The sequence below is a fragment of the Camelus ferus genome, chromosome 14, assembly GCF_009834535.1.
Source record: "Camelus ferus isolate YT-003-E chromosome 14, BCGSAC_Cfer_1.0, whole genome shotgun sequence".
NCBI classification, from domain to species: Eukaryota; Metazoa; Chordata; class Mammalia; order Artiodactyla; family Camelidae; genus Camelus; species Camelus ferus.
Window position 1 is genome coordinate 22,263,017 of NC_045709.1, and position 10,851 is coordinate 22,273,867.

At 57.4% G+C, this 10,851-nt stretch overlaps 1 protein-coding gene across 6 annotated transcripts in view; it reads left to right on the plus strand.

Moving 5' to 3' along the window:
- The window catches only part of SPATA13 (spermatogenesis associated 13), a 137,050-nt gene extending 126,861 nt beyond the window's left edge, over positions 1-10,189 (plus strand). For 5 of the 6 annotated variants that reach the window (XM_032496438.1, XM_032496437.1, XM_032496435.1 and 2 more), the window contains 4 exons: positions 680-809; positions 2,585-2,957; positions 5,031-5,105; positions 6,224-8,554. In XM_032496438.1, coding sequence (XP_032352329.1) covers positions 680-809; positions 2,585-2,957; positions 5,031-5,105; positions 6,224-6,399 — 754 coding nt within the window. In that variant the 3' untranslated portion in view covers positions 6,400-8,554. Of the gene's footprint in view, positions 1-679; positions 810-2,584; positions 2,958-5,030; positions 5,106-6,223; positions 8,555-9,947 lie in introns of those variants that run through there. The other variant, XM_032496436.1, reaches the window with a different exon arrangement.
- Positions 10,190-10,851: the final 662 nt, after the last annotated feature.

Here is a 10,851-nt window from a genome sequence, read left to right on the forward strand (position 1 = left end):
TTTATCCCAGCTGTGCAGGAGGACGGGAATTCAGGACAACTGAGACCCGGAGACCCTGTCCCGTGGGACACAGGGAAGTGCGGAAAATAAAAAACTTAGCTCATTAGCTGGGCGATTGGCTAACACGTCCCCAGTTGTGAACGCTGAGCAAGACCCGACCCCAGACTCGCTCTGTTGCAGCCCGTGTACAGGTCGGGGCTGCAGCTGGGGCCCTCCTGTTACCTCCAGTGTCAGCGGGGCCACAGGGAGGATGAGGGGGTGCGTCGTGGTCTGATGCGGTGTGGAGAGCTCCAGGAACGAGGGTGTCGACGAGGGAGATGCCGCAGCAGTGTTCAGCCGGCTCCCTGGGCTCTCCTGCCCTTTCTTGATTAATGAAAACAGTCCATCGTCACTGGGACCAAACTCATTTCTCATGGCCTTTGCTTTCATTCACTGTGGTTTCTGGGACATGAATGACATTCTTATTCCAAAGAATTCTGGATTGCATGTGGTCGGCCCCCTTAAGCTGTGTGGACTGTAGCCTCTTCACGAAGGAACAAGGAAAAGGGAAAAGTGGCTGTTGTTGAAATGCCATTTCGCCTGGACTGTCAGTATTCAGTCTGCATGGGTTATATTATTTTGTGGGTCCTTATTTGCCAGTTGCACATTACCTGGTTAAAATTAACCCCTTGCTTTGCAGTGATTACAACAACATAAAGGCCGCCTACGAGGCCATGAAGAACGTCGCCTGTTTGATCAACGAGCGGAAGCGCAAACTGGAGAGCATTGACAAGATAGCGCGGTGGCAGGTGTCCATCGTGGGCTGGGAGGTACGTGGGAGCCCGCCCCCCCAGCATCCAGCCCCGCCCACACCCTCCACCTGCCCACACCCCCACCTGTGCTCCATCGTGGGCTGGGAGGTACATGGGAGCCTCTCCCCGAACACCATCCAGCCCCACCCACACCTCCCACCGGTGGCCATCTGTTCTGTGACTGGTACTCGTTGCTCTTGGCTTTAATGGCTTGGTATTTTCAGGCATACTGCTGAAGTTAACAGTCAAATCCTTTCCCCTCTACCTCCACTGAGAAATACTCTGAAGAGTGTCTGTAGTCAACTTACTGCTTACACTCTGTCTCTCTTGCTTGATTGTGGGCTCCTGGAGAGCCGCTGGAGAACGTTTAAAATACGGGTCATGGTGTGGCGGGAGCGTGAGTCGTGTATGGTCTGGGCAGGACTGATGTTCTGTCTGTGAGGTGGGGAGGAAAATGTGACCTGCCTCATGGGGATGCTGGGAGGATTACGTAGGACAGTACAATGCAGTGCTTGGTTCAGCCTGTGGTGATGGCCTGGCACGTGTGTGCACGCATCACACACACACGTACACACACACACACACACACACACACTACATACACACTACACACACATGTTCATGTATAAAAAAACAGTGACAGTAGCTAGTCCTATGCTGAGTTTACCGTGTGCCCTGCACTGGTCTAAGCCATTTAAATTCATGAACTCCTTTCATCCTCCTGACAGTCCTATGAAGTAGGAACTACGATTAACCCATTTAACAGATGGGGAAACAGGCACAGAAAAGTGAGGTAGCTCGGCCACAGTCACACAGCTGGGAAGAGGCAGAGCTGGACCCTCGGGCCTTGCAGGGAGTCACTGCGCCTGCGGCTGGTACTGAGGACAGTAAGCCCATGGCATTCAGATGGTTTTCAGACGCAGCAGGAGTCGTCCGACATCCAAGTAATTGGTCAGAACCCCTCTCCCAGAGGGCTGCGAAAGTTCCGACGGAGAAGTTAGCTTTAGGTTGCAGCACTGAAGCTGGAGAGACATACTCCTGATTTCAAGGCCCTCGTCGACCTCGGGAGTTTGGACAGGACCGCGGGGATCCCTGGGTCTGAGTCTCCTGTCCTGTGAGTGAGGAATCTGGGGCACAGAATCACTCCAGGCAAGAAAACAGAAAAGCTGTTTTGGAGTCCAGATCTTTTGTCTCCAAAAAGTATTGTGTTATAACTGGGATTAAAGGAGAATAAAATCTTAAAATCAAAGGGCAGAAAGTTACAGTGGGTTCAGTCCAAGCTAAATATTACAGAAGTGCGTTTTTCCTTCTGTGCTTGGACCCTGGCATTTAGGGGGTGATTTATTGTCAGAAGTTTACCAATTCCTTGCTGGCAGTTTGGCATCTGGCCTTTTGTTCCAAGACCCTAGCCTCGGTTTTCCCGGGAGCTGCCACACCCCTGACTCAGAGGCCCCCCAGGTCTGCAGGACAGAGCCCCCCGTCCACAGGGAGCCTCCTGGTCCTTGGGGGTCAGGCCGGGCCAGGTGTCATTCTAGATCTCGATGGGGTGCCATCAGTCCAGCATTTCTCACCAGGTCACAGGCACACTCCCATTTTCTCAGTAGGAAAAAAAGGAATTTCACGCAGGAGACCGGTAGCCGAGGTGTGACAGGCCCTTTGAGACGATGCCCCGTGTGTGGGCCTCACGTGGCTGCACAGCCCGAGGAGGAGGCTGTGGATCCTGTGTCGGGGCCTCTCCCCGGGCCCCGGGGGGACTCAGGCGGGAGAGCTCAGACGTGTTCCCGCCCTTCCAGGGGCCGGACATCCTGGAGCAGAGTTCCGAGCTGATCCACTCGGGGGAGCTGACCAGCATCAGCAGGCAGGGCCGGAGCCAGCAGCGCACCTTCTTCCTGTTCGACCACCAGCTGGTGGCCTGCAAGAAGGACCGGCTGCGGAGGGACGTGCTCTACTACCGGGGCCGCACGGACACGGACGCCGTGGAGCTCGTGGACGTGGAGGACGGCCGCCTGGGCGCCTGCAGCCTCAGCGTCCGCAACGCCTTCAAGCTGGTCAGCCGCACCGGCGACGAGGCGCACCTGTTCTGCGCCCGGAAGCCCGAGGACAAGGCGCGGTGGCTGCAGGCCTGCAGGGACGAGCGCAGGCGGGTGCAGGAGGACCGGGAGCTGGGTGAGCCCTGCCCCGGCCCCTCCCGCGGTTCACCCCCTGCCCCCTCCGTCCCCGCCGGGAGATGGAAAGAGACTTGCAGGTCTGACCGTTTCTGCACTTGCTTACAAGGCAGACGTGAGAGGCGAAGTCACCACGGCAGAGTTTGTCCGTGTTCAGTCAGTCCCGGGCCCTGCCACATGTGGAATTACACCGACTGTCCCATGTGGCCCCAGTGATGCAGAGACCTCTGTTATACCCATTTTGCAGATGAGGGAACTGAGGCATAAGGAACCCACCCACCCTTGTAACACAGCCAGGTAGCCTTTGAAACCAGCTCGGCGTGACCCCTTCACTCCCCCTCCCAGGCCATGAGAAGCCCCAGACAGTCCTGAGGCTTCCTCTCCAGCTGTGTGTTTATACACTTTGTTGGGTTTTGGGGTTTTTTTTGTTTTTTTTTTTTTTTTTTTTGCCTTTTTGGAGGGGGAGGAGGTGATTAGCTTTATTGACTTAGTTATTTTAACGGAGGCACTTGAACCCACGACCTTGTGCACGCTAAGCACGTGCTCTGCCACTGAGCTCCACCCTCCCCCTCAGCCTCCTGCTGCCCCCTATTCAGGCCCAGCAGCCGCTGCCTGTTGTGCCCTCTCTCATCCACGAGGCTCAGGGCCGGGCGTCCCGCATGGCAGTGAGGGCAGTGCTGCCTCTCGCTCAGACTCCCTCCCATCTTCCAGCTTCGGGGTGTTGATGGGCCCATGAGACAGAAGCCTGGTATTTAAGCCGGTGGCAGCACCCCTGGTCTCCAAGCCCAAGGTCCAGAGGCTCCCGGGCACAGCAGGGATCTGAGCACAGACGGGAGTGGAGGTCAGGGACTGTGGGCCCTCGGGGACGGGTGGGGTGATGGGCAGCGTCCGCAGAGGTTACCTGCTGTGGGATGCGCACTCCCGCTGTGAGGAAAACTCAAATGGAAACCCGGAGGGGCTCCCCTGGCCCTCCCCGTGTCACACGCGACACCACCACGGGGACAGCTCTCACCAAGGGAGGCTTCGCGGGGTCAGACAGGTCAGGCAGAAGGAGCCAAGCAGTCCACAGAGCGCTCTGGACACTTCTCAGCTCTGCTCCTGGACAGAAAAGCGGGGAGCCTGATTTCACACGTCTTTGCAGCACAGGGCTTCCCTGGAGCTGGTGCTGGGAGACTGGGATGAGTGAATGAGCGAATGGGTGAATGGGTGGGTGTGGCCCTCGGGAGCCGCTGAGCCTGTGAATGGGGGAGTGTAGAGTCAGAGAGGCCACAGGACCCTTGCCTGGCCTGTCACGTGTGTCCGAGGCATCCCGTGTGGGTATGTCCTGGAGCCACGTGGGTGTGCGCAGTGAGAGTGAGGGAAGGCCGGCGTGGGCCTGGGAGCAGTAGACGCCAAGGGTTGGGGGCTGGAGGGGACACCGGGACCCGTCAGGACAGGTGTCAGGGGTGCTGAAGGCCCAAGGCCCAGGGTGCAGACGTGTGAAGGTGGAGGGGAGCCCTGGCCGTGACCCCTGGCCTCATGCCTGCAGGCAGAGCCTAGGTCTGCTTGAATCAGGTGGAGGCCTGCCCGGGACCCGCTGGGCCGCCTCGCCCGCCCCTGTCTCTGTCCTCTGCCCTCTCTTTGAGCCATCTACAGTCAGGGCAAAAAAGCCAGGCCCGGTACTTGGAGATTTCCTTTGCTCAGGGTAGAAGCAAAACCTGCTCAGCTTTCATGGCCGGGAAGTGAGCAGACCCTGGGCCCCGGTGTCTGTCCTCTCCCCGGCGCCCTCCTGGGGGGTGATAAATAGGGTGACCCGTGTGCTCGTCCCCCGGGTTTACACAGGTGGTCTGTGCGCCTGGTCACCAGCACCCGTGCCCTTCCCCACGTGTCCCGCTCGGGGGAGCAGTGATGCGGCCGTCCCGGTGATGGTCCTTCCCTTTTTTGCTCTCTCCAACCTCCATACTTCTGTAGGGATGAAGGCTCTTTGCCTAGGGTTACTGAGAAGGCCTCAGGGTTCACGTGGTTACGGTGCAAGTTTTATACTGAAATGTTTTCACTTGTTTTGAGTACATCTCGCATTTGTTTCTAAATCCAGGAATGGAAATTCCAGAAAATCAAAAGAAACTGGCCATGTTAAATGCTCAAAAGGCAGGACACGGGAAGTCAAAAGGTAAGTTTTGGAGAAGGCTTCATCTCCTTAGTGGGTGTGTCCGTATCGCAAGTAAAATCACAAGAAATGCCCCAAATTGTTGTGTGTGACCGACTCTAAATGAAGGAGAGAAACACAGGTAACACTCAAGACGATGAATTGAAATAACGGACAGTTTGCAATAATCCGCATTTGGCTGTGACTGTGCCTCAGTGTTTGCTAATGTCTGAAGATGTGTCTGTAAAATGTGAAGTGTGTCTGAGTGGGGGCCACGGAACTTCCAGACCTCCTTGCTCGGTCCCTGAGCCCCACCCTGCCCAGGGGAGGGGGGTTCTCCGCAGGCCTGTGGGGAGGAAGTCTCCACCCCTAGAACGGCTTGTCAGCCGAAGGGATGGGCTAGTTTAGGTCAGAAAAGAAGGTGTACGAGTTCAGTACACCGAGCAGTGAGTTAAAGCAGAAGATTGTCCAGCTTGTTGAGAGCCCGGATTCTCTGCCCCGCACGTGCGCCCCTGGGAACTACCCGGGCAGCTGCTACAAAACACCGGGGGTAGGGGGCACAGACCACCGCGTCTGCCGTGCAGAGGCCTTCCCTGCATACCTAACACTGTACGAGGTGAAACAGTAAGGCTGTTTGTTCCACAAACGCGTGTTACGTTCTTCTAAACTTCATTCATGCGAAATGTACCCCATTCCGTATTTTCCAACCTGAAAATGCAAAAGCAAGGCTCAGTGAAGCCCAGGATGGATGGGCTGAGAGGAATTTATGGCCAAAACCGCACTGAGCGTCCATCCCCCACAGCGTCCCTCCCACTGAGTTACAAACGTCTTCGAGGCAGAAAACCCCCCTTTAGTTATTTATTTTGTGCGTCTCCCAGTTCTGATTCTGCCGCAGTAAAAGCTACACCGTGACCCTGGCTTCAGCTTCCTGCAGGAATGGTACTCTCCCCAGCAGGGTTTTAAGCGAGGACTCAGTGAGACCGCCCGGGCCCCCGGCCCCACGCACGGTCTGAGTATGAGCATTTGCTTGTGTGGCTGTCGGGCGTCCTTTTGAGATGCGGCTGTGGGGTCTGGTGCTTTGCTTTCCCCTTTGGGCTGACACGTGGTGCTCAGTCTGTGTCCCCCCTCCCCTCCCGAGTCAGGCTACGGGGGGTGCCCGGCGGCCCCGCCGCACCAGACCTTCCGACCGGTCCACCAGCGCCACGTCACCGTGCCCCCCAGCGTCCCCCAGCCGCAGGTCTTCGCCCTGGCGGAGCCCAGGAGGAAACCGTCGCCCTTCTGGCACACCTTCAGTAAGCTGGCCCCGTTCAGGAAGTGACGGCGGGAGAGCCCGGGAGAGGGGAGCCCTGCGCGCCTCTTCTGGGCGAGAGCCAGGAACCGGCAGGAGCTGGGCTGAAGAGCTCTTGCGGGGAGCCAGTGACGAGGAGGCGGACCTGGCCTTGCCTGCAGGCTTCAGAGACCTGGCTGCGTCCTCGGGAGGGAAGGGGGCTCAGGACGCACGGCTCTAATGCCCGCTGGACCCCGTGTGACCCCCGCCAAGGTGCCAAGGCCTGGACCCGGGCCGAGCTCTGAAGCGACGCTGGATGGTGGCCCCAGGAGGATCGCTGGTGACGAACGCGCCGCGGTCCAGGCTCAGGGTGGGGCTGAGCGCTCTTGGGTTCCCGAGGACGATGGGTTAGGCTCACTTTGCGTGTGATCTCGAAGGGGATGGGGGCGGAGGGGTAGCGCCCTCCCGCCGCCTGGCCCCCCTCCTGCGGTGTTGGGGCAGGGGTTACTGCAGCCCTGCAGGTGCCCCCAGGGTTCCCCGGTGTCTCCCGAATCCACGCAGTTGCCAAGTGACGGTGCCTGCCTCCTCCTGCGAGGCCCTCCCGTACCGGCCGCAGGGGATGGGGGGGGTCCGTCACGTGGCCCGGGGTCTGCAGCGCGCAGCAACGCACGAGTTCCAGAGACACCGCTGCCCTCGAGGCACGGAGGGAAACCCGCTGCTGTGGGACTTGGCCCCTCTGGCCAGCGGTCCCCGCCCACGTGCCGTGTGTGAGTCCGTGAGCAGAGACCTGAGAGTCTGTTCACACAGGCCCATCCACAATAGAAAAACCCATTTCCTTCAGTCTTGGGCTGAAGTGAAGGCACAGGTGTGCCAGGTGCAGGGCATTCGCAAAGAGCACCCTCGCCCTCAGGGACGGTGACAGGAGAGCACGATGCTGGGGGCTCACGTCCTCCGCACTGGAAGCTGGCTTTGCGGCACAAGCCCCGCCAGCAGCGCCAGCTGTGCATGACCAGTGCCAGCGGGTTCCTGAGGACCCGCTCTGTATAAAGGAGACCCGACAACAGATCCAGGCCCGGCGACAGCAGCCTTTCCCAAGGACGGCCGCTCAGGCCAAGCCCTGTGGCAGGAGCCTCCCCTCTGTCTGTGCTGGTCGTTCTGAGGACAGTACCTTCCAGCTGTGGCTGATCACACGGGCTCTGCAGGAGAGGCCTTTCGTTTGCCTCGTGCAGCGCCGGGGGGGCGGGGAGGGCGTCACACGCCCCGTGTTTCCCGGCTTGAGGGTCTCTGTGCTGTTGCTGCCCTTGGAACTGCCGTTTGCCAACAGGCCCGTGCTTAAGAAGAGACACACCTGTGCTGGCCTAGACGGGGCGGAACCTGAGCCTCCAGGTGTGGGCCCCCGCCCCCCGCCCCAAGCTGTTCCCCAGAGGTGCGTCCCGGGGCCCCAGGGCAGGCCTTAGAGCATCAGGCAGGAGTTGGTCAGGAAGTCTTACCACCCGCGGCCTGGCCCCACCTTCTCCAGGTGCTCACTTGGAGATGGCCTTGCAGGAAGGAGGTGCTGGCTCTGGGCGCCCTGGGGGGAGGCTGCTTCCTGAGGAACCCTGCGGATCCGTGCGTCGGTGGGGGTGCTGCCTTTTGAGCGGCTTCTCTGTCTTAGCTACCTTTCTGCAGCTGCCCTTGTGCCAACGAGACGTGACGCTGTGTTCGAGGACTGCACCTAGTCGGCTTCTCCGTGGGCCCCGCAGCAGAGCCGAAGGGCCTCTGCTAGAGTGGTTGGAACATGCGGCAGTTTTGAGCAGTTGGGCTGCTTGGTTTTTAATAGAAGAGAATTAGTTTGAGGATGTAAAGAGAACAGTTCTTATGATCCGTTCCCAGTGAGGATTCAGCTCAAGGACAGGCGCTCCCAGAGGGCCCTGTCTCCCCCGCCCCCCACCGCCTTCTGCCGGAGCCCAGGGAGGAGGGGCTGGACATGCCTTTGGCAGCTGGGTCTCGTCCCTGGCCCGCCCCCTCCTCCCGGGCTCCCCCACAGAAGGGCGGGAAGCGTCGATGCCAGCGCAGGTGTGCATCCCCACTGCCCCGTCCACTGTGTACAACGTGACAGTCACTTGATCAGATGTCTGTCCTGCAAGGGCCTTGCTTGGATTTCCAGGTGATTTGAAAACCAATAAAATGCGTTTCAAAGGACAGAGCATCCTTTAACTTCTTTAAATCTGTGTGCTTGTGTTTATTACCATATCCCTGAATTCTTTACAGAATAGATGGCTCAGTGTTCTGTTTTACGTTTGCCAAACTTCCTCCTTGGTTTAAGTCACTTGGAGAGAAAAGGAGAAAAAGCAAAGAGCCTCCTGTAAAGACTGTCTATGTGCGTTTCACTGGGGAGCTCGCCTTCTCTGTCTGTCCTTTTCTCTTTTTAACCCCCCATTGCACAATGTGGGTGGACCCCCCCCCCCAAAAAAAAGGTGGCATCACCTTTCTGATGAATTTCACTTACTCTCTCATTCGTGTTCCCAGACTTGCCAGCTCTGTTGAAAGACCATGGCAGTGGCCTCAGGTCCCAGCAGCCTTCTCAGTTTGGATCTTGCCTAAACTGTGTAACCACCTCGTGGCAGATTGTACGCGGTCGTGAAACAGAAGGTTGTCGGTAAAGTCCCGGAGGAGTAGCGTACTTTGTCTTTGTTTTGCAAACTGGAAGAAGAGGGCGGTCTGCCAGCCCTCCCTGGGACGGCATCTCCAGAGCTTGCTCTCAGTAGATCTGCTCTTTTCCCCGGGCGGGTGTGATTTTGTAGTTGAAGACATATCACTCCCATTTCCACGCTACTTTGTGCCTTTTTATTCGTCCCACAAAGACTAAACCCCATTCCTGTTCAGAAAACCCCCTCAGTCCCCCATTCCGTTGTCCAGACACAGAGCAAAGTGCATTTAATTCAGTTTGTCTCACAACAGGAATGCCTTGTGAAAGCCACGACCCAGCGTTTCCTCAGTGGGGTTTGCTCTGTGCCTGGGCTGGTTTTCCCGGTGCAGGTCCCCCAGTGACCTGGCCAGAGCACAGCAGCCCCACCACCTGGAGTTGGGGGGGAATAGCGGTGCGATACCTTGTTGAGAGGAGAAACATATGTGTCCCCAGCTCTGTGCCAACGAGGGCAGATTAACGTGGCTTCTAGGCCAGGGGTGCTCGGCACAGATCAACAAGGTCAAGCTGTCCCCAAACAGTCGTCCCCACAGTGTGCAGGTGACCCTGCAAATGGTCCTCCGTGTTAAAATTTCCCTTGGCCGGTGCTGCTTTCTTGGGATGGGTGCAACCAAGGTGGCACCTGCAGGATTCTGAAAATAAGAAGTAGAAACTGTCTGATCTTGAAAAAAGAACAAAACGAAAACCCAGAAACTTAAATACTTGATGCAGATTTAGTTAGAACAAACTTAACATGACTGTTCTTGTTTTTTAGGTACCTGACACTTGTATTTAGAAAATACTTTTAACTGATTCTGTGCTTTAACCGACGTTTTTCTGGTTTGTTTTTTTTGTGTGTGTGTAAATACGAGCATCAGTTGTGTATGACTTGGCTGCTTTACAAGGCTCTGGCCACCTCTTCCTTCGGTTCTAGCTCATCAAGTCGCCGTCGTCTGTGTCCGTCGGGCGACAGCTTCCAGGCTGAGGAAGATGCTGTTGGCCGCTGACGAGTGTGGTACAAGGTCGCTGCAACTGACGTGTATTTTCTCTGAATGAAGATTTTGTAAAAAAAAAAAAAAATTATTTACAATGTTATTTGAATGATCTCTTGTAAATGCTGTGAATCTATATTTGTCATTTTGTATCTATACATTAAAGTTAATTTGCCAGCCTGGCTCTAGGAGTGCATTTGACTGTGTGTGTGTGTGTGTGTGTGTGTGTGTGTCTGTAACATATATACTAAGTGCGGAGGAGGTGCCGCGAGGGTTTCTGCGATCAGCGCTCAGCCCCCGCCGGGCACTGATCGATGTCCCTGCAACAACATGTCCTCCCCTGATGAGCTGCTCAGACCGCTGGAGGGGTGCGGGGGGCGAGAAGGCTCAGGGGAAGGAGAGGCCACTGGACCTGAAGGGAGCCCCCAGACGTTGGAACGAGGCTGGCGAGGCGCACACCTGCTGAGGAGCGGCTGCCCGGCCCCGGGGGGGGCCCTCCGCGCTGCGGCCCCTTCCTGGAGCTCAGGTCCCCACTTGGCCTGGGCGGGCGGGGAGGGGGTAAGAGTTTCCTCCGCTGATTAACAGCTCAGGAAAGTTAAGCAAATAGCCCTTTGTCGCTGTGATGTCCTCAGAAGAGGGCTCCCAGAAGGCTGCCAGCTGTTAGTACTTTTTGTTGACTCTGAACATCCCTCGGCTCCCCTCCTAGGGCTGTACTGAAAGAGGGGGCTTCGCTTGGGGCCAGGGGGCCATGGGAGCCCTGGACCCTAACACCCCTCTTAAGGGCAGCTGAGGAGGGCACCCCACAGAGGGAGGGGTGGGCTGGGAGGCAGGGCGTTTCTCATCGGG